The sequence below is a fragment of the Mytilus edulis genome, chromosome 3 (assembly GCF_963676685.1).
Source record: "Mytilus edulis chromosome 3, xbMytEdul2.2, whole genome shotgun sequence".
Lineage (NCBI taxonomy): Eukaryota > Metazoa > Mollusca > Bivalvia > Mytilida > Mytilidae > Mytilus > Mytilus edulis.
This window is the reverse complement of record NC_092346.1, coordinates 795,042-822,153: the sequence shown is the minus strand read 5'-3', so window position 1 is coordinate 822,153 and position 27,112 is coordinate 795,042. Positions and strand designations below refer to the sequence as shown.

Below are 27,112 nucleotides of genomic sequence, written 5' to 3'. Positions count from 1 at the left end.
GTACAAAATAAAATTAATAAACGGCAGCAATTCATTCTCAAAATATGTCATTACATGATCAGTTGTGAGACAAACAAACATGACTGAAGGTTAGAAAATTGTAGTTTTGTTGTTGACTGTCATCTCACCCATTCATAAAAGAGCATGTTATGCTAGGGTGAACATTGCTTTGAATAGAAGTTGATCATTCCTATTAGATATTGTCTGTTTCAATGCATCTATTAATTGATTCAAAATCTTACTAGTGATTGGAAGTCTCATATCTTGATTTCTTCCCTAGTGCACTGATTTCAGTACCTTATTGATAATGAATGAATCAGTTGGATCAGGCCAATTATTAATTACTGTTTTGTGTGAACTTATAAGGGAGCTGAACTGATATTTTGCATGTTGAAAATGAGTGGTTGAAACCGCAGTTGAAACATCTGTGTTGAAACTGGCATTTATCACCAAACTTACATCCTAAACCCTTATGAAAAGAAAAACATACTCCATTTGGCAAGCGAGTATTTCCACTTTTGTTATTGTCATTCCCAGTTATAACCTATCCTTGTAATTTTGCTCTTAAATATAGTTCTAGGTGTGTATTCCCCCATTGCGCTTCTCCTCTTTCTATTAATGTCCTAAATTCAATATCATAAAATTGCCAGTTCTCCCCTTCTCGTGATGTTTCCATGATTATTTCAATATGGTGAGGAATTACAGACCCTAATTCAGGGGTTTTAGTGCAAATTATAATTGATGTAAATTTATTCCAGGCTGATAGCCATTGGTTTAGAGTTAATGTTTTCTTGTTTCGTTCTTCTGTAATGGACAATTCGAGGTTGTCCGCCCCCTGAACCAGTTGAAATATGTATTTTGTCTCATCATTTTCCAATAGGGAATTGAAGTTAATACACTGTCCGGCCCAGATCTGTTGTTTTATTCTATCTGTTACGTTTCCCCCTGGTTTGAGTGAGCAACTAACATAGGCTGATTGTCCCCCAACAATTTGTTTATCAACGTTTGGTTGTACAGCCAGAACCTCTGGGCTGACAACTACATTGTTACTGTCATTGTTTTGCTCTCCATTACCTTGGATGTTTCTGTTCAGATTGTCCACATGACTTTGGACCTCAGCCGCCTGAACATCTGAATTGCCATTATTTTTTGAAGCTATCTTGTCAAAAATTTCCTCCATCCTCCTTTCCATACGGCTAGCTACCCTTTCTGTTACCCTATTGGTCAACTTCTCCATGACATCTGGTGATATAACTGTTGCATTATTTGGGGGGATTGAAGGCCCACTTGGTATAGCGGTTGAAGTTTTCTTCCTCTGGGCAGCAGTCTTCATTTTCTTAATGGCACATGCAACTCCATACGAGGATTGTCTTTTTGGAGGCATTGTCTGGAATATACTAATGTAAACTTAATACAATACTTTCAATCCTAAATACTATTATAATAGGACCATTTTGTTTTTTAATTTTTCTTTGTATTTCAGCTTGATTATTCATGTTATTGTTAACCTGTTTGAATAACTAAATAAATCTGGGCGATACTCATCCGTTAAATTGTTTGTTTGTAATCCATAATGCACGTTTCTGCTTCGTGTTGTTATATTGTATTAATTTATGGTTAGTGCCACTTGAACAATGATTATGCATCATTGTTATTGGTGGCACGGTAGTATTTCCTGGCCCATAAGGGATAATGATAGCCTTTTTAGAATTTTCACCACTTTCTAACACTGCAAAAAATTCTACATTCACAGTTAACTGAAGTACTTTCATTTTACTATTCAGAAAAGAATTTGAATATGTATCATGACCGTTTACTTTTTTTGCTATTTTTAAAAACCTAAGGCCACTAGTACTTTTAGGTCTTTTATGGTGCAGTGAATACAAAATTTAAAAAAATTCTCAAAAATTCATTTTCATCTGTATGTAAAATTATTTCATATTTTTCTACACCTGATTCATCACTCAGTTTTAGAAAGTATGTTCAGTTGATACTGTAATTTTTGTCCAATCACACTGTTTAGATACATTTACCTAAGTAGGGTACACAAAAGAGCAACCTAAATTCTGGAAAGCAAATACTACCGTGCCACCTTAACCAAGACATAACAAACTTGAAACTAGTCATGACACCTATGATGCATAGACTTCTTACTTTGGAACATATTACAATAAAGAATACTAGTCTGCACTCATTTCTTACCCCAAAAAAATGAAATATTACATCCCTACCCCATCTGGCAGATTTTCACTTTTTTTTCATCCTACCATTTTTACTTAAGGAGTGAACAAAACCCAAATATATGATGTTTCCAATCAACACAGAAGTCAAACATGGTGATTCAGGAGGAATTCTTGGATTGCCAACTCTGTTTATGGTTAATCTGACTGAAAGAAACAGTTTAAGCACCAAATCATGAAAACTGATATTAAAGTCCATTCCACATTTTACAGCATGCCTTATATTACTTTAAACATTTCCAGATTATGAGGGTAATACAACAAGAGTCTTTAGATTGCAGTTAACTATTATTCCAAAATCTGTTTGACAATACATGTACTAGAATACATCTCTAAGTTGACTGTTTGTCTATTTCTCATGTATGCATTAAGTTAAATTATGTCCCCTTACATAATCAATTTGCCTTTATTGTGCTTTTCATTGTCAGAAAATCTTAACAACTAATGGTATTTTCATGGAAAATGAATAAACCATTTAATCTTGCTGATATAACATCATAAATACATTCTTTGTCAAAAATAATGTCTAGTCAATGTAAAGAAACCCCTATTTCTATCTCTATTTCAGACCAATATGAGAGCTAAATGAATAAGTAAGGACCCCTTAACCACTTACTGTTTCCCCAAAAGCTCCTACTGGTGTCATGTTACATCAGAACTACAAATTAAACCTCAAGAAAACTAGTATAGCTGTACTTGTGTTGAAAAAAATAAGAAATTATGCAATTTATTTATTACGGTGAAAATAATAGGATGTACATGCAACCGAAGAATGTCGCGTCTCAAATTTCAGTGGTTGCACATGTGTCAGACACTGCGAAAAGTCAAAGCGAGCATTTATAATTAAAAATGTATTGCAAGTTACATAAAAATAATGAAGTTCTACTTTCTAGGTAAATTTTTACATTATCACCTACAGATCAGGCAAAATTTGCTGAATCAGCAATTTTTACTCTCAGGGGTGGAATTTAAGGCTTGTTTTTATCATAGTTGCCCTTAATCAACTTTATATTGATAAACTTACAAATTGCATAGGTAAAAAAAGTTCCTTAATTGATTTAGTGTTAAAATATATATCCCCCTTAAGGTGGCACGGTAGTATTTCCTGGCCCATAAGGGATAATGATAGCCTTTTTAGAATTTTCACCACTTTCTAACACTGCAAAAAATTCTACATTCACAGTTAACTGAAGTACTTTCATTTTACTATTCAGAAAAGAATTTGAATATGTATCATGACCGTTTACTTTTTTTGCTTTTTTTAAAAACCTAAGGCCACTAGTACTTTTAGGTCTTTTATGGTGCAGTGAATACAAAATTTTAAAAAATTCTCAAAAATTCATTTTCATCTGTATGTAAAATTATTTCATATTTTTCTACACCTGATTCATCACTCAGTTTTAGAAAGTATGTTCAGTTGATACTGTAATTTTTGTCCAATCACACTGTTTAGATACATTTACCTAAGTAGGGTACACAAAAGAGCAACCTAAATTCTGGAAAGCAAATACTACCGTGCCACCTATTTTGTTGCGATTATCCACCGGAAGTTTACAAAATATTACAAAATTTTCGAGTGCGGTTCAGATACGTGTAAATTTCCGTTCTCTAATTTTATCTCTTTGCAGGCATTGATAACTGCTCCTCCTATTGACTTGTATAAATGGTATTGACCTTTCGTACGCAGATGTACTCCATCGGAAATAAATTTATGTTTGCGTGGATATAATTTTATGTGTCGTGTCATGATCCCGAAATATAAATTTCGATCGATGATTTTTCAACCTCGTTTTTTATCATTTTATTTATTTCTTGTGCTTTTCCGAAATACATATTCTTGTATGCCCCATCTCTGATACTTGTATTTTCTCGTTTGTATCCATCTTTCGTAAATCTGAAATTAAAATATTTTATGAAAATTGAATGTCACCAAATTTCTGTGTGTTCTTCCTTAGGCAGCAATTTGGAAAAGAGGCTGGATATTAGAACATGTGCTTGAAGTAGCGCCCCCTTATCAATTGCAAAATTCCAATGAGTTTTAAGTTAGATAATCACATATGTACCATCCGTAACTATTTTCTACATATTTCTAAAATTTACAAAACAATAACTTTATTAATTGGGCAGTAAAATTGAGTTGACTGTATATTGGTTTTTTATTTCCACCCAAAATATTCATCTGTAAGACTTAATTGTCAACAAAGATATGTGTTACGTTTTCTCGGTTATTATTTTATCTGTTTCTCTACTATGTACCTATTAATTGTAAACGATCAAGTGTTAGATATTTTATAGATAAAACACTCTGAAATAATCTTAAAACTTGATCAAATACTACACAGATATGTTCTATAATACCGATATAGTAGCGTTATATATACATTTTTAATCGATATATTATCTCTTAACAATATATATGTGTCTTAACAAATCAACGAGGTTATCAAAATGAAATAACGTTTCTTCATATGGTTGGCATTCCTATATCAACAATCTTTCTTCAGACTAGGCACTGTTACACAAACATTTGTAACACGGAAATATTATTAACAAGTTTTAGCGATAAAAAATTATAAAGATTATATAAAATTAAACTGAAACCAGATACAAATGAAACAATGGTACATGTATAACAAAAAATGGTATGACACAATAATGGTATAACAAAATAATGGTAACAACAATGGTATAAAAAAATGATTCAACAAATTTTCACGAAATTAAAATCTAAAAAACTTGATTAGGTAATTATTTATTTATTATTAATGCGCCCATTTATTTATTATTAATGCGCTATCTATTAGGCATTTTATTTTGGACGATACGCAAATGATTACCAACTTGGCAATTCGCAAGAAATAGAAATATGTGCCATGTAAATCATTTGAAAATGTACACTGAGAGTGACATCGATTGAAATGAGCTTAGGAACTTAGGTTCATTTACACAAACATAACAAACTGCCATTATATTGTTATAGTAAATCAGAATAAGAAACTGTGGCACTTAAAGTCATAAGAAACGAGTGACCGGTGAAAAATAATTTTCTTCCAATTCTTGAACAAATGCATATAAACATCATAAACTTAATTAGTCTTCTGTGCACGAATTTATCATTTTTTTCGCATAAATTTCGTACAATCGTCAATTTTTTTTTCAATCGGTCAGTGTTGTTGTGAAAATATGGCAGGTAATTAAAGTTCGTGTTTTGAAGCCGAAGTTTAACGATTGTCACCTGTTTGTCAACAATCAACAAAAAATCAATAAAAAAGCATGGAAATTGAGCACGTGTTAAACATGTAAATTCAGATAATAGTTTATTTTAAGAACACTCATCCATGCGTATTGCGATCACCGGATTTTTACGAGATGGGTCACACTGAGGTCACTTTGCAAACGGAAAATATGTCGGGGGGAATTGCTTCCTGGAAGGAAGCAATTAAAATAAAGTAAACTTTTTTAAAATATGAATTGCTTCCTGGAAGGAAGCAATTAAAATAAAGTAAACTTTTTTAAAATATGAATATATTAAATAATTTTCTTCGGAAAAAAGTATATGTACATAAGATTTATAATGAAAACTACCCATTGAGTTATAAAAAAACATATGCATTATTTTTTTTAATTTGAGGTTTCTTATGACTTTAAATGATATTATGCTAGAAAGTAGATCATTTGATTACTGGTAATTTCAAAACCAATTATAAATACTCTATTTGTACTTTTTATCTTGATGTACCAACGACGAATTTTTCAGTAGGTATACTTTTGCGAAAATAAATGCACGCGAATCCAAAGCAAGATACCATGCATATAAAAATATAAAAACCATTGAATATATATCACTTGAATTATGATTGCACAGGCATGTTCGCCTTGTTTGTCTAGATAACCTCAATTGAAACGTGAAACTGCTAAAACAACACCAGTTATCTTTACAGCAATTAATCAAGAATAAAAGTAGAAAAGGTAGAAAAAATAGCCAAAGCCAAACATGACAGCTCTAAGTAATCAAGGACTTAAGGAGGCTCGCGGGTATAAGATTTTCAGAAAAAAATAAAATTTTAATTTATTTTTCCATTACAAACTTTATTTATTACCTTTAGTAGTTGTTACTTTATAATATGGTACAAAAATCATCCCCAAAAAATAATTCATATTGGCCCCAGGTGACTTTTAAAATGTAGATGTCATTGAAAAAGCTCCAAATTATCTCACTTTGGTGCAAAAATGCCATTTTTTGGCATTAAAAATGAAATATGTTTTTTAACTCATCGGTGACCTATGTTTTTTATTGTTTTTTTCAAATAAGCTGTACTTAAACTAAACTATTGTAAGCGATTTCTGTAATTTAGTTCTTTTTATGTTTCGATATTACCGCCATTTCTTCTATTAGTTCAACAGAAAAAAAGGAAACTAACAAAAATGTATGGTTCTTTCGAAGGCAGATTGTGAGCGTAAATGAACGGTGACCCAATTTTTTATTTCATTTTTCTATTAAGTATACGATAAAGTTCATTTGTAGAAAAAATATAGCGAAATCCTATATTAAATGAAAAAAAATTGATTTAGACCCGCGAGCCCCCTTAATCGGAATATTAAACACCTTTCAAAGCAGACACTGATTTGATTATTTTTTTAAATATTCTTTGTTTACATTGTTAAACAAATAAAAACTTAATTTAGGAAATAGATTACAATTATAAGTACGCTAATTATGTTCTGAAAATTTTTGAAATACCGTAAAATTAAATACACGCGAATTTATTTTCAAAAGAATGAAAATAAATAATACTTTTTATTATGTAGATGTTAGTAAAGACACCTCAAGGAAACACTTTTCACGAACAGATTTCTGTATTCTTTTAATATTTTTGAATTACATGGAAATTTACAAGGATATAGTTTGAATCATTAAGGTTTTCTACTCTTAGGTATAAACTGCCTTATTTGGTACAGCATTGTTTATTTTTATTATGTTCGATTTCGTATTTGACCTTCGAACTGTTGATTCAAGCGTTTAAGATTAGACTTAAAATTTAGACAAATGGTGATTCTGTCGTACTTACTATATAGCGTGGTATCTTTGATGAGTTTTGGGGCATATTTGACATATTCATGAAAACGAAAGTGTTAACGCTAATGCAAAATGTGTTGGCTTTTTGTTTGTCTACAATTATACTAAGTATACAAGGAAAAGCCAATACCAAATAAGTAATACGATATTTGTTTTTCATTAGCTTTCAATAGAGTTTGGGCTTTTGATTTCGTCATTTGATAAGGAACTTACCATTTTAAGCTCACCTTGCCCAAAGGCCAAGTGAGCTTTTCTCATCACTTTGCGTCCGTCGTCCGTCGTCCGTCGTTCGTCGTCGTCGTCGTCTGTTAACTTTTACAAAGATCTTCTCCTCTGAAACTACTGGGTCAAATTTAACCAAACTTGGCCACAATCATCATTGGGGTATCTTGTTTATAAAATGTGTCCGGTGACCAAGCCAACCAACCAAGATAGCCGCCATGGCTAAAAATAGAACATAGGGGTAAAATGTAGATTTTGGCTTATATCTCTGAAACCAAAGTATTTAGAGCAAATCTGACATGGGGTAAAATTGTTTATCAGGTCAAATTTTTTTCAGATGAATCAGAGAACCTGTTGTTGGGTTGCTGCCACTAAATTTGTAATTTTAAGAAAATTTTGCAGTTTTTGGTTATTATTTTGAATATTATTATAGATAGAGATAAACTGTAAACATCATAATGTTCAGCAAAGTAAGATCTACAAATAAGTCAACATGACCAAAATGGTCAATTGACCCCTTAAGAAGTTATTGCCCTTTACAGTCATTTTTTACCAATTTTTCGTAAATTTTTGTAATCTTCTACAAAAATTTTCTCCTCTGAAACTACTGGGCCAAATTTGATCAAATTTAGCCACAATCATCATTAGGTTATCTAGTTCAAAAATGTGTGCGGTAGTCCGGCCAACCAACCAAGATGGCCACCATGGCTAAAAATAGAACATTGGGGGAAAATGTAGATTTTGGCTTATAACTTTGAAACCAAAGCATTTAAAGCAAATCTGACAAGCATTTAAATTATTTATCAAGTTTATATTTATCTGCCCTGAAATTTTCAGATGAATTGGACAACTGGTTGTTGGGTTGCGGTCCCCCAATTGGTAATTAAAAAAAAAATTGCCATTTTTGGTTATTATCTTGAATACTATTATAGATAGAGATAAACTGTAAACAGCAATAATGTTAGCAAAGTAAGATCTACAAATAAGTCAACATGACCAAAATGGTCAGTTGACCCCTTAAGGAGTAATTGCCCTTTATAGTCAATTTTTAACAATTTTTATTAATTTGGTAAATTTTTGTAAATTTTTACAAAATATTTTCCTCTGTAACGAAAGGGCCAAGTTTGTTATAGATAGAGAAAATTGTAAGGAGCAAGAATTTCAGTACATAAAGATCTACATACACATCACTATCACCCAAACACAATTTTGTCATGAATCCATCTGTGTAATTTGTTTAATATGCACATAGACCAAGGTGAGCGAAACAGGCTCTTAATAGCCTCTAATTAATTTTCCTCAGAGTTCAGTATTTTTGTGATTTAACCTTTTCCTTAGAGTTCGGTATATCTGTTACTTAACTCTTTTGCTTTAGATTAGAAAAAAAATCTTTACATTGAATGTTATGTTATATAAGCGAGAGGAGTTAATGACATCCGTGTTTTTATACATCAATTGTAGAGTGCATAGATATGAGAAGATGTTGTAGGGGTGCCAATGAGACAACTAGCCATCCAAGTCTCAAATTTGTAAAAGTAAACCATTATAGGTCAAAGTTCGGTCTTCAACACGGAGCCTTGGTTCACTCCGGACTGCAAGATGTAAAAGGACCATAAAAATGCATAGTGCCAAACCATTTAAATAGGAACACCAACGGTCTAATCTATATAAGAAAAAACGAGAAACGAGAAACTCTTCATCAACAAAAGACCACCAATGAACACCGGGTACAAATGAAATAACTGATCGATCATACTTATTATTGACTTCGATCTTAAAATACTAGAACATATTTGAAAATGAATTATCAAAACCTTGTTCAATGTAATATGAGTTAATTGGATATTTCAAATGATTACAGCTGTGAGCAATTAGAAGTCGAGTACTTAGCATGATGGCAAAGGAGAAAAACGCAAGCCATATAAAACCAAACTAGACACTGCATCTACACAAATCAAAGCTGTTCGCAATCGGTCAAGCAACCAGCAGCGCATGTAAACAATTTAAATTGTACCATTAGCACATGGGTTTTCAACCCTTCCGCGAAGAGTTTGTAGATGCTTAACTCTTTGTGGTCTTATTGTTATGAGGATATTTAACCAGAGGTATTCATCGGTTGTTGATATGGGTTTGCAGTGAGATCAAAACTTTTTTCTACGCTCCGCAATACTATCCTTATGTTAAATTGAAAGATCGACTTAATGTTTAAGTTAAACCGTGTTTATTAAAGAACAAGAGTGCACACACTGATATAAATTTCCTGCTTTATTGACTATTGATTTTATTTTGAAAGTCTTAAAGAGAAAGGTCTTACTAAAAGTATCACATTAATTTATTAATGTCAAAACTCCATGACAAGTATGTCATTGTAAGATAAATCCTGTCAGACAGACGTTTATTAATCGTAATTGTTTATATACATCAGATATAGTTGACCTATTGCATATGGTGATTGACAATCAGTCCAAAACTCAAAATTTCAACAATGACCAATTGACCAAGACAATGAGGTCAGGTTCAGATGATATCGGACATGTTCCTTACGTCAAAACTACAATCCCCTTCCCTTTCATGAATGTGACCTACCGAATTAGACTATTTACCGGATTTGTTATAACATGAGCAACACGACGGGTGCCAACTGTGGAGCAGGATCTGCTTATCCTTCCGGAGCACCTGAGATCACCACCAGTATTTGGTAGGGTTTGTGTTGCTTATTCTTTAGTTTTCTATGTTGTGTCATGTATACAATTGTTTGTCTGTTTGTCTTTTTCATTTTTAGCCAAGGTTTTGTCAATTTATGTTCGATTTTCTGTTTGACTGTCCCTTTGGTATCTTTCGTCCCTCTTTTACAGAATGTACACCTTCATTCAGTGCCGACAAATTATACAGTTGAGCTTTTATTACTTATAAAAATAACCAAAACACAAAATCTTAACATTTAGTAATGAACCACTAAAATGCGGTCTAAGTCAGTTGAAACCTGCCAGACTGACATGTATACATTTAACCATTCAACACACCACATATAGTTGACATACTACTTTTAGTATTTGGGGAAACGGACATACTAACTTAACTTTAACCTTGATAATTGATCTAGGAAATAAGGTCAAGTAAGGTGAATCGTAGCAGTCGTTGAACATGTAAACGAGATGAAGAATAATAGACATATGACAGATGGAATTTTCTTACCATAAGATGTCTGCTTACAAAATGTGAAACATCAGTCCTTCGGCCATCTTAAACATTAAGCTTTATTCAAATAGTTTACATCTCCTAGTTATACAAGAGGGACGTAAGATACCAAAGGGATAGTCAAACTCATAAATCGAAAATAAAATGACAACGTCATGGCCAAAAATGAAAAAGACAAACAGACAACTATAGCACACACAACATAGAAAACTAAACAATAAGCAACACGAACCCCATCAAAAAACTAGGTGCTTCGGAAGGGTAGGCAGATCCTGCTCCAAATGTGGCACCCCTCGTGTTGCTTATGTTATATTAAATCCGGTAAATAGTCTAATTCGGTAGGTCACAATTATGAAAGGGAAGGGGATTGTAGTTACGATGTAAGGAATAAATCCGATATCATTTGTGAAACGGTTATTCCATAACGGTCAACCAACTCATGATGGCGTCCCGTAAATTGACGAAGTGATGATTTCAACTTCGCCAATTGGAACTCTTGGTTAAATAGCTTCCTGGTGAACAGCAACCCACTATCACGAAAATCATGATAGGAAATGCAAGCACGGGAATATCGAACCAATTGGGAGATATATAACCCGTATACAGGTGCTGCTGGAATGTTCAAATATACAAATGTGTCAATTACCAATATACCAACTTCACCTGCATATGGGATATATATATTACACCAAGAGTTCCAAATGGTGAAGTTGAAATCATCCCTTCGTAAATTTTACGGACGCCATCACGAGTTGGTTGACCGTTATGGAATAACCGTTTCACAAATGATATCGGATATAATCCTTACGTCGTAACTACAAACCCCTTCCCTTTCATGAATTTGACCTACCGAATTAGACTTTTTACCGGATTTGTAATCACATAAGCAACACGACGGGTGCCGCATGTGGAGCAGGATCTGCTTACCCTTCCGGAGCACCTGAGATCACCCCTAGTTTTTGGTGGGGTTCGTGTTGTTTATTCTTTAGTTTTCTATGTTGTGTCATGTGTACTATTGTTTTTCTGTTTGTCTTTTTCATTTTTAGCCATGGCGTTGTCAGTTTGTTTTAGATTTACGAGTTTGACTGTCCCTTTGGTATCTTTCGTCCCTCTTTTAATGTTGAATGGTTTTATATAATATCCGTTTGACGTGGCTCGGTACTTATGCATCTCATCAATGTGTACGTATTGGCTTTTATTTTTTGGTGGTTTGTTTTGTATATGCGACTTTATGTATTTCTTTTGTTCTTTCAACGTAACTCGGTACTTTAAAAGATCCCGTCAGTATGAAATTGTTCTATTATATTTCATTATGATATATTTCTATTATGAATTACTGTATATGTTGAACCACAAACGACAAAATCATTCAATCGCGTAGTAGATTTAACTATTTTTGGATTCTTATAAATTCTATATACACCTTTTGGACTTCTTTAAATCTCGGTCTATTTCTGAAATTTATTCTTACATTTTAAAATTGTTTGTATACACATTGAACGACAAATTTCTATGAAGTATACATTTTTCTGACGTCAGACACTCAAATCAATCAATGTGTTCGTAGATAGTAGATGTTTTTGTGTTCTGTTAAATTGTCCCTTTTAAAATTGTTATACGATGATGACTGATGTATCCATATTTTGACTATTTTATTTATTGTGACTGTTTATTTAACGCATCAATGTAAATATAACGGAATTTGATGAGACTGTCATTAAAGTAAGAGGGTTAGCGCTATAGAACCAGGTTTAATCCACCATTTGCTACATTTGAAAATGCCTGTACCAAGTCAGGAATATGACAGTTCTTGTCCATTTGTTTTTGATGCGGTTTTGTTATTTGATTTTGCCATGCGATTATGGACTTTCCGAATTGAAGTTCAGTATTTTGTGATTTTACTTTTTACCTGTCAAAAAGGCGAGACAAAAATAAGAGCATTCATTAAGTTCATAATTTCTTTTTTGTGAAGAACCACACTGATTCAAACAACAAATACATCATTTACGATGTCATCAATTGATATGCTGGACTCTTTATTCACATCAAGTATATTTTGTTAATCACTTTTTTAAAGCAGTTGCTGTTTCAATGGATATTGATTGTTCACCCCAATGGGTTCATGTGTTTTTGTTTTCTCTCTGATATATGGCGTAGACATTATACAGGACCTGCAAAAGATATTGCATGTCCACATTTTAATAACGAACTCTATGAAAAAGGAATGGGCACGAACAGAAATATTAAAAAAAAACCGACAGAAATCCACACTTAATAAGTTTTACGACTGCCATTATGAATTGTTTGTTCAAAATGTGTATGTGTATTTGTATGTGTTTCTACGCAGTTACGACATGCATTCGTGGTCTTTTAAGATAGCATCTATTTTGAAGTATGATTTGCAACTATAGCTATTTGTGTTATTCTCAAATGTAACTGGTTGGAAAATACATACAATGACACCATTATAAATTAAATGCCAATTTTATATTTATGTACGTATATCTGCCTACGTCAATTATAATTGATATGATCATAGTTATAAGCTGATTTCTAAACCTTGACGAATTTTCTACCCAAGGAATAAGTTTAATCCAGAAAAACGCTTTGGGTGCAAGAAATTATTAAACGTGTTGTTTTCAATTTTGTTTACATCACTGGGTCGATACCTTTGCTGGTGGACAATCAGTACCCAGGGGAATCATCAGTTCAATAGTTAGTACTTCGATACTGACATGAGCTAACAAACTTTACTAATAGTTATCAAAAGTACCAGGATTATAATTTAGTACGCCAGACGCACGTTTCGTCTACATAAGACTCATCAGTGACGCTCAGATCAAAATAGTTAAAAAGCCAAACAAATACAAAGTTGAAGAGCATTGAGGACCCAAAATTCCAAAAAGTTGTGCCAAATACGGCTAAGGTTATCTACTCCTGGGGTGAGAAAATCCTTAGTTTTTCGAAAAATTCAAAGTTTTATAAACAGAAAATTTATAATATAACCATATAATTGATATTCATATCAACACCGAAGTGTTGACTACTGGGCTGATGATACCCTCGGGGACGAAACGTCCACCAGCAGTGGCATCGATCCAGTGGTGTAAATAGTTATCAAACGTACCAGGATTATAATTTAGTATGCCAGACGCGCGTTTGTCTACATAAGAGTCATCAGTGACGCTCAGATCAAAATAGTTAAAAAGCCATATAAATACAAAGTTAAAGAGCAATGAGGACCCAAAATTCCAAAGAGTTGTGCCAAATACGGCTAAGGTAATCTACTCCTTAGGGTACAAAATCCTTAGTTTTTCGAAAAATTCAAAGTTTTATAAACAGAAAATTTATAATATGACCATATAATTGATATTCATGTCAATACTGAAGTGCTGACTACTGGGCTGGTGATACCCTCGGGGACGAAACGTCCACCAGCAGTGGCATAGACCCAGTGGTGTTAATAGTTATCAAAAGTACCAGGATTATAATTTAGTACGCCAGACGCGCGTTTCGACTACATAAGACTCATCAGTGACGCTCAGATCAAAATAGTTAAAAAGCCAAACAAATACAAAGTTGAAGAGCATTAAGGACCCAAAATTCCAAATGTTGTGCCAAATACGGCTAAGGTTATCTACTTCTGGGGTAAGAAAATCCTTATTTTTTCGAAAAAATTTATAAAAAGAAAATTTATAATATGACCATATAATTGATATTCATGTCAATACCGAAGTGCTGACTACCTGGCTGGTGATACCCTCGGGGACGAAACGTCCACCAGCAGTGGCAAAAAATTGTCCTATCATAAATTTTGAATTTATTAAGAAACTAAGGTCTTAACTCCCTCAGGCAAAGTTTTTGTTTTACGTTAATTGTATTCGGATTCGAAATTTTTGGTCCTTAATGCTCTTCAATTCAGCGTTATATTTGGCCTTTTTAACTTTTTTATTCCATCGAAATGTCACTAATGAGTATTGACAGACAAAACGCACGCATCTGGCGTTTAAAAATTTAAGCCTGGTTTCTATTGTGAGTATATATCACACCACATCTTCCTATAACTATATATACCCGAATTTCTAGTGGCAGTTCAAATATCCCGCCTTTTCTTTCCGGTCAGCCTACTAAATAAAACTGTTCGATTGTTTGAGTTGTTAATCTGTTATATCCATTGGACGTTAAGTACCTAGCAATCAATTCATTTATTTTATATGTGTCTGTTTGTTTGCATTTGTATTGTTGTGCACCTTATAATAGTTATCAAAGGTACCAGGATTATAATTTAATACGCCAGACGCGCGTTTCGTCAACATAAGACTCGTCAGTGATGCTCAGATCAAAACAGGAAGCAAGCCAAACAAATACAAAGTTGAAGAGCATTGAAGACCAAAAACTCCAAAAAGTTATGTCAAATACGGGTAAGGTAATCTACTCCTGGGGAAAGAAAATCTTTAGTTTTTCGAAAAAATCTAAGTTTCTAAACAGGAAATTTATAAAAATGACCATATAATTGATATTCATGTCAACACCGAAGTGCTGACTATTGGGCTGGTGATACCCTCGGGGACGAAACGTTCACCAGCAGTGTCATTGACCTAGTGGTGTAAATAGTTATAAAAGATACCAGGATTTTTATAATTTAATACGCCAGACGCGCGTTTCGTCAACATAAGACTCATCAGTGACGCTCAGATCAAAACAGTTAAATGGCAAAACAAATACAAAGTTCAAGTGCATTGAAGACCCAAAATTTCAAAAAGTTTTGCCAAATACGGCTAAGGTAATCTTCTCCTTAGGGTAAGAAAAAAACTAAGTTTTGTAAACAGGACATTTATAAAAATGACCATATAATTGATATTCATGTCAACATCGAAGTGCTGACTACTGGGCTGGTGAAACCCTCGGGGACGAAACGTCCACCAACAGTAGCATCGACCCAGTAGTGTAAATAGTTATCAAAGGTACCAGGATTACAATTTAATACGTCAGACGCTCGTTTCGTCAACATAAGGCTCATCAGTGACGCTCAGATCAAAACAGTTTAAAAGTCAAACAAATACAAAGTTGAAGAGTTAGTTTAAATATATTTTTTTTTATAGTGGATTGGGAAAGTTTTGCAACTTATATCAATCCCTTTCCACTTTGCGGGTGCGAGTGGTGCCTTGTAGCGGCATTAGCCTACTCTTTTTTTCGAAATCTACAAGGGTGTCTTTAACGTGCAAGATATATGGCTCTCTCTTAACACGGGTCAGCCATTTATCGTCCCCTTTCGACGGACCATCATCGTTTCCTCAAAACCATACTCGCAAAAGGTGTCAAGGGAGAGCCGCAAATTGAGTTCCTGAGCATTGAAGACCCAAAATTTCAAAAAGTTATGCCAATACGGCTAAGGTAATCTACTCCTGGGGGTAAGAAAATCCTTAGTTTTTCGAAAATATCAAAGTTTTGTAAACAGGAAATTTATAATTAACCATCAAAAACCTTAACCGTCCTGTGCATAGGTTTCCTAAAAAATAAAATACGATGAACACAAAGCCTTTAAACTACGTGTCTCACGATTTTCATTACTACACAATTCAAAACAAAATAAAACTGCATAAATGAATTTTACGTTTTGTCCAATATTTAGATATAGAAATATATTATTACGTTTACAAACTATTAAGCTTGAATAAGGATAACTGACTAAATAAGATATTTTTTGTTCGCATGGCGAGAGTGACGACATGAACTTATAAACCATCTAGCAATACATTAAAAGTAACTTCTTTTATTTTCAACAGAGATGAATCTACAAATTTACAGAATACACTATAGAATCCAGTCAGATAGCTCATATAAAGATATACGCTCTTTGACGTTGCAAAATCGAATGCAACATATATGGGATACGTTTATAGATGGTGTGAAAATTTTTAAAGATATTGCTTTGTGTTTAAATGAACCAATTTTCGACCAACGCCGACTTCAAAAACTTTCAAAAAATGCAGAAGAAAAATTAGATCTTGCAGAACAAGGTGTAAATAATAACGAAAATGCCATAACACACAATATAGATCAGATTGTTTTAAAAAAACAGAAATGTGAAAATAAAATGAAAGATTTGAACAGCAAAATAGTATCATTATCTCATAAGACTTCTATAGAAGAGAATGGAGTTCGTAGGGCAACTGATCAAGTGAGGATTGCTGAAAGACAGGTTGAAGAACATACCACAAAGGAATTTCATGCACTACTAAAAACATGCACTTGTAACTGGTGGTACTGACCTACTTACATGGACAACGGTCAATACTCTTGGCTCAACAGTCGGTGTATTAGCAGCTAGAATATGCAGATCCACAACAGATGCAACCCAATCAAATCTACAAAATGTGAAAAAAGCTGCAGATGAGAAGAAGATTGAGCTTCAAGAAAAAGATAATAAGTTAAGGGCAAAAAAGGCAACACTAAATCGAACTATTATAGAAACCGATAAAAAGAAATTGAAATTGAATGATCTTGAAATTATTCGTAAAAAACTGTTATATGAATTAAAACTAACAACTAGGCAGAAGACGTGCATATCGCAGTGCCATGACAATAAACATTACGTTGGGTAGAGTAGAAATTCTTCATGAAAGGCGAAAAATCAAAAACATAATAGTGAATTTGAAAGAAAGTATAGAAAGGATAATAGAGCATCTCTCGTGTGTTCAGAACATGGAAGACCATTTTCCTATTATGCAACAATTGAAATCTTTGACACTCGAAATCCATTCACTATGCATCATGAATTCCGAACAACCTTACGTGTATTTTGTAGGTTGTTATTGTAGCTACTGTTGTATAGGATTTTTTCTTTCTTCGTTCCCGTGTAGATATTTTCGTTTCAGACGTTTGCGACTTTGATATATAATCTTAACTCCTAATGTTTGTGTAACATGTTGTGCAGTGCTAAATTTGTTATAAAATCAATAAAGTATGAATCTGTATTATGTAATATCAAGCATTAATCAAAATATGTCAAGAATGGCCATAATAAATCAAAATTATTAACCTGTACCCAGTCACGTTTAAGACAATTAGTTTTCAGTCGTTCCGTTGTCGATATAATAGACCGTTTTTTTGTGTCAGTTTTTGTGTAGACTACTTTTTGAATTCACTTTGGAGTTCAGTACTAAGTTATAAGAACAATTTTAATAATCGTAGAAACGGCTTAAATGTATACAAACTTCATAGGAGTAAAGCAAGAAATTATAATCAATTGTTCTGTAAAGAATCTGTGTTAGTATAATGTCATACAGTAATACAAATCAGAGTTTGTGCTACAGATGCGGATTTAGGGGGGCAGGGGGCCTGCCCCTCCGGAAAAAAATTGGTTGCTTATATTCACTGAAGCGTAACTGGAGCGGGCCCCCTCCTAGGTCAGTCAGTGGGCTCTCACTTATGAAAATTTCTGGATCCGCCACTGTGCTAGCTATAATAGTTATCAAAGGTACCTGGATTATAATTTAGAACGCCAGACGCGCGTTTCGTCTACATAAGACTCATCAGTGACGCTCATATCAAAATGTTTATAAAACCAAACAATTACAAAGTTGAAGAGCATTGAGGATCCAAAATTCCAATAAGTTGTGCCAAATACGGGTAAGGAAATCTATGCCTGGAATAAGAAAATCAAGCCATGTTTAATCAAATAATTTCTTTATAAGGAAATGCATGCACTGTGTGGAATAAACTAAGAAAGTCGTATGTGTACTTTGCGTTGTGTTTAATTTTCGTATAATAATTACAATGGCGAAGCCCATAAAGGTACAAAGTAACGTCATAAACATAAGACGTAAATACGGGAAACATAACGTTAACGTTTGCATTATATTCTCAACATACTGGGGGCCGCAAAAGTATATCTTTGTATAAAATTCAAATATTTCTTTAAATGTCCATAATTGAAACGAAAAAATATGATTTTAAATATGATGGGCAAATACAGTCTCTATAACGATTTGAAAATCGGACACAACAAATTAATGTCCTCTAAAAATTTGTCCAAAATTTAATATTCTCCTTTGCACGCATTGCTGCCTTTCGCATAGGCAGTGTTCTTCTGGTATCGACTTCTTTCGTCTCATCTGCTGTATTTGGAAGTTCATCTTCGTTGATCTCTATCGGATAAAGTTTAACGATCGGACGTGAAGTTTGGCCACTGTTTGTTCTGATTATCGCCGAACGCACTAAACCATCGTTACCAGTAACAACTTCCTCCACTACTGCTGTTTTCCATTTAATTCGCGGTTTATCGTCATGCACTTGAACTACATCTCCTACTTTAATGTTAATCTTATTGTCTCCAGTCTTTTTATGAAATTCCCGAAGTGAGGTTAAGTACTCAAATTTCCAACGGTTCCAAAAAATGTTCAATATGAGTAGATAATCTTTGAGCACGTTTTGAAATATCTGAAGCAGTCAATGCATATGTTTCGTTAATGTTGTCCATTTCGGTACGTGGATACGGTAATGTTGTAACTCGGCGTCCAAACAACAGGTGCGCGGGTGTTAACGGTTCACTATCGATAATGTCTGTAGAAACATATGTGAGTGGTCGATCGTTAAGAATTTTCTCTATTTCTGTGACAAATGTCTGTAACATATCAAAATTAATTAACGCACGTCCTAGTGTCTTTTTCAAATTTGTTTTTGTAAGTGCAATTAATCTCTCCCACCACCCTCCGAACCAGGGTGCTCGTTTCGGAATGAATCTCCATTCGACTCCAAAAGAAGATAGAGCTTCTTCAATTTTCTTTGATTCACATAGCCGTTTAACCTCCTGTGACGCTGAAATAAAAGAAAGCGCATTGTCCGACATAACGATCTGCGGTAATGATTTCCTACTTGTAAATCGTCTAAATCCAAGTAAAAAAGATTCTTCGTTCATAGTTGGTATTATCTCCAAATGCACGGCTCTTGCCGACGTACACGTAAATAAACATATGTAAACTTTTTTTCAATGTACCATCATTTTCTTTGACTTGAAGTGCTGCTGTAAAGTCTATACCTGTAACTGTGAAAGGCGATGCTTCTTGAAGTCTTATTTTCTGTAATGGTGGAGGGTCTGGTGCCCTGTATGGTTTTCCGTTGACCTTTTTACAAGTTGTACATCTGTGAAGTAATTTTCGGGTGAATTGGCGCAAAGACGGTATCCAGAATGTTTGACGGATTTTTGTAACGTTGGCATTAACTCCAGAATGCACTATAACTAGTTCGTGTGAGTTCAACACTATAAGCTCTGATAATCGGTGATTTGCTAGTAAAATATAAGGATGTTTTGCTGATTCGGATAATGGCGCATTATGAATTCTACCTTTACATCTCATTAAATTGTTTTCATCTAAATATAGTTGAAGTTGTCGAAGTCGTGGAAGTTTAGTTTTCTGTGCATTTTTTAATGTGAGTGCGCGTACTTCACCGGGGTATGCCGTCGCTTGGCAACATCGTATCCATAATATAGTTGATTGCTGTAATTCATCTGGTTGTATTTCCCCAGTGTTTCTAATAGACTTAGTTGTCTTACAATTTTGAATAAAACGTTGGACATAAGTTGTCACTCGCAAAAGTTTCTTGTAAGATCCATACCTGTAAGCATTTATAATTTTGTCAATTCCAAAATGAAGATCATCAATTTTGTCAGTGTTGCTTTCTTCATCTAATGTCTCCTCATTGTCGTCTGCTTATACGGATAAAGCTGTGTTAATAGATATATGGGTTTCCAAGTTGGTTGAATTTTGAATTAGGCAAGTCGGTCTTGTTTTCCATAATACGCTCTCCATCAACTATTTTGCGGTTATACCACGAGTGAGCAGATCAGCTGGGTTACAATTTGTCGGGCAGTATTTCCATTTGCATTCTTCCGTTAATTCATTAATCTCTTTAATTCGATTCGATACGAAGCGTTTCAACGGTTTTGACGTATTTAACCATTGAAGTACAATTTGGCTGGCCGACCAAAGTGTCACATCTGTACATTCCAAAGTAGATTTAAGATGTTGTGTCAGGCGAGCTCCTATTACGGCGGCCATTAATTCCAATTGTGGCAATGTCAGCTTTTTAACGGGTGCAACTCGTGTTTTTGCCATCACTAATGCGGCACTATGTCCTTTCGATAGATACATGTATGCTACCGCTCCATACGCTTTCATGCTTGCGTCGACAAATACATGTAGTGATCTTGAGTTTGTATTTCCGTTGAACTATTGTCTAGGCAATTTCATACTTGTAACGATTCCTATGTCTTTTGCCAGATCCTTCCATTGTAACTGTAGATTTTCGGGAAGGGTTTCGTCCCAATCATAGCGTTCTTTCCACAAATCTTGCATCAAAATCTTTGCTCGGATACTAACTGGGCTTAAAAATCTTAGCGGGTCAAATATCTTTGAAGATTCTTTCAGAATTTCTCGTTTTGTAATATTTGACGATACAGACGACAAAACACGTTTTGCGTAAGATAATTCATCCGTTTCGACATTCAAACGCATTCCCAATATTTTTGCTTCTTTGTCGGTATCTAACACGTCCTCCTTGATAGCTAGATTTCTCGCATTTTCGTTGTTTGAGGTCCATGAGCGAAGATTAAATCCTGCATTTAACATCAATTGTCGCGCTTCCTTGAAATAAGTTACGGCTCGAGTTTCATTGCAAATGCTAGATAAAATGTTGTCAACATATAAATCCCTTGTCAGTATTTTAGTGGTTTCATTTTCTGTTTGCTGTAAGTGTTTTAGCAGGACAGCGTTTAAGATAAACGGCGAACACGTCGCTCCAAATAGTACAGACTTGAACCTATATGTCGCTAAATCGCTTTGTGGGTCAACAGTGTTATCTAACCATAAAAATCGTGTGACATCACGGTCCTGTTCATGCAGTCCGACATGTAAAAATGCCTTCTCAATGTCAGTTACTATGGCAACCGGGTTCAATCAAAATCTGATTAAAATCTTTGTAAGGTCGTTTAAAATCGGGGGTGTGTTCATTAAACAATCATTAAGACTCGGTAACTGTGATGACTGTCGGCAGATACAACCGTAAACTATCCTTATTGGTGTAGTTGTTGACTCCTTTTTAACGGGATGGTGTGTACAAAAACTTTACTAATATCGGGATCCTTAACCTTCTCAATAAATCCTCGGCGTTCTTGATCTTTGATTATCTGTCCATATACCTTTAGCATTTTGGGATCTTGACATAATTTTCGAATGACGTTTTCAGTTCTTCGTTTCGTAACGAAGTAGTTGGTAGGCAAGGGTTCATGATCTGGTTTCCATGGCAACTTTGCTATGTACTTGTTTTCTCGAAATTCGATTGCTGACTTTTGATATGTTTTCATATAATCTACCGTTTCAACATCTGTCGTGTTGCTATCTATTCCTAACGACTCTAATTCCCAAAATCTTTCCAAATTGAACTCCTCTGGTTTGTGCGATGTCAATATGTTGTACATACCTACATTACTCTGTTGTCGATTAGACGTTGGAATTGGACCAGACAACAAATAGCCAAGTTTGGACTTTACGGCGGTTGGACCATTTCCTCTTAATATTGTATCCTCTACGAAATCCCAATAGAAATCAGCTCCGATGAGCAAGGAAATTTCAAAAGAAGAGTTGTCTTCTGTAAACGGATGAGCTAAACGTAATCCTTTCAGGTACTTGAATTCTCGTATACCATTACCGATGTAATTAATTAACGGGCTGGCGATGTTCGGTACTACTAGAACCTCAACTGGAATTTTTGTTCTATTTATCGACTCTACGTATACGCGTGCTCTTGACAAATGACGGACTTGGCTGTCGGTACTTCCAAATGTCGATAAATGTATGGTTTCTGTTCCTAGTATTTCTAAATCTATTTTCGACGCTAACTCCTCGGTAACAAAAGAGCGCTGTGCTCCTTCATCAAACAAAATGTGCGTATCAACATATCGATTTCCCCAAACGGGTGCAACAGCAGTTTTTAGAAGCACGTTCGAACGGGATTTTTCTTCAGACGAATGAAAACTTGCGGCGATCAATGTATCTTCGCTATCATCAACTACAGCATGAACTGACGTTTTACTATCATTAGTACATGTATTTTCATGGCAGAGACTTGTGTGGTGCTTTTTATGGCACTGTCGGCAGCGAAATTGCGATTTACAATCTACGGAACGGTGTGATCCTAAGCAGTTAAAACATAACTTCTTTTCTTTGACGATTGATAGGCGTGTATCGTGATCTGTAACATTTGGGCATTTTGCAGGGTCATGCAAATTCTGGCAGAATATGCAAGGCTTTTGTCGAATATTTTGTGTTTGTCTCTCTCGGTTATCGAATGTAACTACTTTACTCGGTGTGCCTTTTCTATTAGCGCTTGTCAAAAACGATGCGGTCATTTCAGTAGGCTGCATTGAATCTATAAACGACGACGAGCGTTGTCCAGCTTCAAATATAGTGATTTCTTTCAAAATTCCACGTCTCAAATTAATCAATTCCCAATTATCGGAACCGTTTTCACGAGCTAATTGTCGTATTTCTGACGGAAGCTTGTTCAGTATTATCGGAATAAGTAATGCACCATACGATTCTCCGGAGCGGCCTAACGATTCAAGACCTCTTATGTATGCCTCTAACTTGTCGTAATAAACACTTAGACTGAGTAGGTTGTTTTGTGGTGCTCTAAGTTCTAGCATAGCTTGCATATAAGCATTTGTAATCTTATGCGATTGTCCGAAGCGCTCCTTTAAAAGTGTAATAGCTTCCATGTAATTTGAGTTTGTGAGCGGTAACCCGTCAATAGTTCTTGCAGGATCATTAACAAGCTGGGATTTTAAATAACTAAATTTCTGTACGTCTGTGAGTGTTACATTGTTATGGACGGAAGATTCAAAAGAGTCCCAAAATGTTTGCCAAGTCAGAATTTCTCCGTTAAACATGGGTAGTGTAAGTTTTGGCAAATGGTGATTTTGATTGCTAGGTTGCTGAACGGGATACATTTGTGTTGTGTACGGAACAGAACTGTATTGATTAATGTTTTCAAAAGTGTGAGAAGGTAATGCGTGATCATGCTGTGGGATATCAGTACATAGTTTGTTTGCGAATGTTTTCCGTAAATGACGTATTTTGGTGTTCAAAAAGAATTTGTAATCATCTGCATTTAGAATTTCTTCCTCGACGCCTCCTCCTTTAAAGAATTCATAATATCTTCGTCCAATGCACTAATAGTTTTCTGTTTTTGAATTAATGTTTCTTAAAGTTCAGCACTTTCTTCATTGTCCAAGTTTGAATCATCTTCCGTTTTCCGTAAAAGTCTTTTAACTGCACTTTTGTGACCGGCTCTGACTGCTTTTAGCTTGCTGTCCATCTTTTCCAATGGTCACGGCACCATAAATGTGTGGAATAAACTAAGAAAGTCGTATGTGTACTTTGCGTTGTGTTTACTTTGCGTATAATAATTACAATGGCGAAGCCCATAAAGGTACAAAGTAACGTCATAAACATAAGACGTAAATACGGGAAACATAACGTTAACGTTTGCATTATATTCTCAACATGCACCAAGGTAGGAACTGAACAGTTGTTTTCTATTTGTTTGATGTTTGAGTTTTTATTTAGAGTCTTGCTAATAGACTATTCGTTTTAAATTTTCCCTGGAGTAATCCAATGGCAAAATCAAAATCTCAAACACACCAAACGAATGGAAAACAACTGCCATCTTCCTGACTTGGTACATGCATTTTAATATTGTTATGATATTGTAATTTTTATATTTATGTTGCCCTTATTTGTTTTGTAAGGCCTTTCAATTGTTTACAAAATAATCTTATAATTGTGCAGTTTAAAAATCACTGGAACAATCATAGATACTGATGGAATGATTTTTTTTTAAATTTGACTTACATAACGATATCAGAATGATTATAATAAACGATGCGGTATTTAAACTTCTTACATTGATCTAGAATAAAATTAACGGTTCCAATTTTCTTGCACTAGAAACTTCCGTTCTCCAGTTTTCTCGGACTTTCCTTTCTACAATCATCTAGAGATTTCTGTGACAACTATATATATACAGACACTAAAGTTAAACTTTCAGACATAAAAAAAGGATAAACATTAATATTCTAAGCAGTTGGATTGACACTTTCAGACGTAATATCTATATTGGATTTCCGAGAAGATTTCTGAATAAAGAAAATTCTTTTTCTATGTTGTGTTTTGTGTACTATTATTTGTCTGTTTGTCTTTTTTAACCACGGATATGTCAGGTGTTTTTTTTTTATAAGTTTGAATGTCCCTATGGTATCATTTGCTCCTCTTGTATCATTCCTAAATGATTTGTGCTTAGAGCTGCAGTAGCAAAACACAGTCTATGGTTTGACCTGACCAGGATTCGAACTTACGATCTCCTGCATTCGAGGTGAACATACTATGGAAAGTAAGAAAAGCTGACCATGACTTCTTCAGTCACTTTTAAAAATGTTGTGGTCAAATCCACAGCAAAAAGAAGTGAGCCGTCATACCGACTGACCAGAATTCATAAATGTTCGTTTAATGTATTTATATCTAAAATGAAACAAGACCTATCTGAAAATCTCTATTGTATTGAGATATAACAATTAAAAAGGGTACACACAAAAAGAATATACTTTAGCTCAAGAGATTTTATTCGTACAATGTCATGTCTTGCTATGATTTAAATGCGCTAAGGTTTTGGCATGATCATTTTCAGATTTTTAATTGATTAAACTTTTGCTGCATTAAAATAGAATTAAAAGTTCTGTAGTATTTTAGTTTCAATTTTTTATAGAGCTCCAGGATCCCATCTCTGGTATTGCGTTTGGATAGGCTACGAGTAATGTTCCGGCAACAACATCGTCTATCGATGTGTTAACCAAAGATTCTAACGACCCAAATCTTTATAACATTGTATAAGTATTTAAAGATATGTAAATGGTTAAAGATATTTTTAAAGTTAATTTTGTTGTTGAAATTGTAATCATTTATTATTAACCAACAACAGGAATATCATTGTCATAATCCTTATACCAGCGCATTTGACAATCTATTTTGGCTACACTGAAACAAACTCGTTTTTAATTTTTAACTGCAAAGTATTTCTTCATGCTTGCAAAAGTAATTTTTTGAAAGCTATAATCGTAATAAAAAGTATGTATTATAGGTATCAGAAACGGATTGACAATTATAAATCAAAATTGCAAGAACCATGTTGTGAATGGTACTATACTACAATCTTATCAAACCAACTTATTACAAATAATACATTGCAGGTTATCTATCATGACAGAAAACGTGGACAGTACAGCAGTCGTTAAGAGACTAAACACTGGGACAGAAAGAAAGGATTTAATGGTGTTAAAGATTGATTCAATATGCAATTGGGAACAATTTTTGATGACAGCTCCTACGTCAATAGCTATTTTAGGCCAACTAATGACTATAGCAACGAAAAAGGATTTCAGTTTAGACAAACAAATACCAGTAGGGGGATTTAAATTCGTCAAATATCTAGGCTCCTTTCGAGCTTGTCTGGTTCAAATTAGTAACTCAGGATGTGAAGCTTTCATGGAAGCTCATAAAAGTATGGACAAAATACGAATGTATACCATGCAGTTCCAACAGAGTATTATACATATGGTTAATATATTGACAAAAGGTTCGGAAGATGACAAGACTCAGATTCTACCTGGAATGTTTGAAGACCTGAAAAACGATGCCGATAAATGTCTTTATCTTGCTGAAGGCACCGAAAAAAAATTCACAATGTGATTCTTTTAATAGATGAAACGTCGGAAGCCTCGGCTGCAGTAAAAGGGGTTTATGAAGATGGCCTAAAGGAAGCTCTTCAAAAAATGAAAGTCTTGCAAATGGAAGAAAAAGTCATAGAAACTAGAAAACAGGAGATGGAAAATGAAAAGAAGCGTGCGATTGATGATTTAAAAAAAGCGAAACGTGCGTTTGACAAAAGCCTTGATCAGGTGCCAGGAGTAGGTAAACTTTTGTTGATTCAAACGGTGGAGGAGGGAATCAAAATAACAACTGGTGCTATAAACTTATTTGGTCAATATCAAATGATGTCCATCGCAACATGATTAACTGCTTTAACCAGCTTTTGCAAAGGAACCATTCAAAAAACACTTAAACAATCAAACAAGTCAGAAATTACAGCTGAGAAAATGACCAACACCAACCAGAATTAAAAGTGGCATACCGATATGCATATCAAATTCATGTATGTTGCGAGCAAATGTACGAGATGTTTAGGGAACATACGGATTCAAAAGGGATACAAGAGATGAAAGTCGACTTCAGTGATAATAAAAAGGCACTTGATGGGATAA

General features: G+C 34.3%; 2 protein-coding genes across 2 annotated transcripts; both read right to left on the bottom strand.

The window, feature by feature from the left end:
- Positions 1-19,111: 19,111 nt before the first annotated feature.
- LOC139518196 (uncharacterized) lies at positions 19,112-21,368 on the bottom strand. Its single transcript, XM_071309882.1, has 3 exons — positions 20,993-21,368; positions 19,736-20,446; positions 19,112-19,557 (listed from the first exon to the last, which is right to left on the bottom strand). The coding sequence occupies exons 1-3, from the start codon at positions 21,366-21,368 to the stop codon at positions 19,112-19,114; spliced, it is 1,533 nt and encodes a 510-aa protein (XP_071165983.1).
- A 443-nt stretch (positions 21,369-21,811) lies between these two features.
- LOC139518195 (uncharacterized) lies at positions 21,812-23,686 on the bottom strand. The gene has a single exon (XM_071309881.1). The coding sequence runs from the start codon at positions 23,684-23,686 to the stop codon at positions 21,812-21,814; it is 1,875 nt and encodes a 624-aa protein (XP_071165982.1).
- Positions 23,687-27,112: the final 3,426 nt, after the last annotated feature.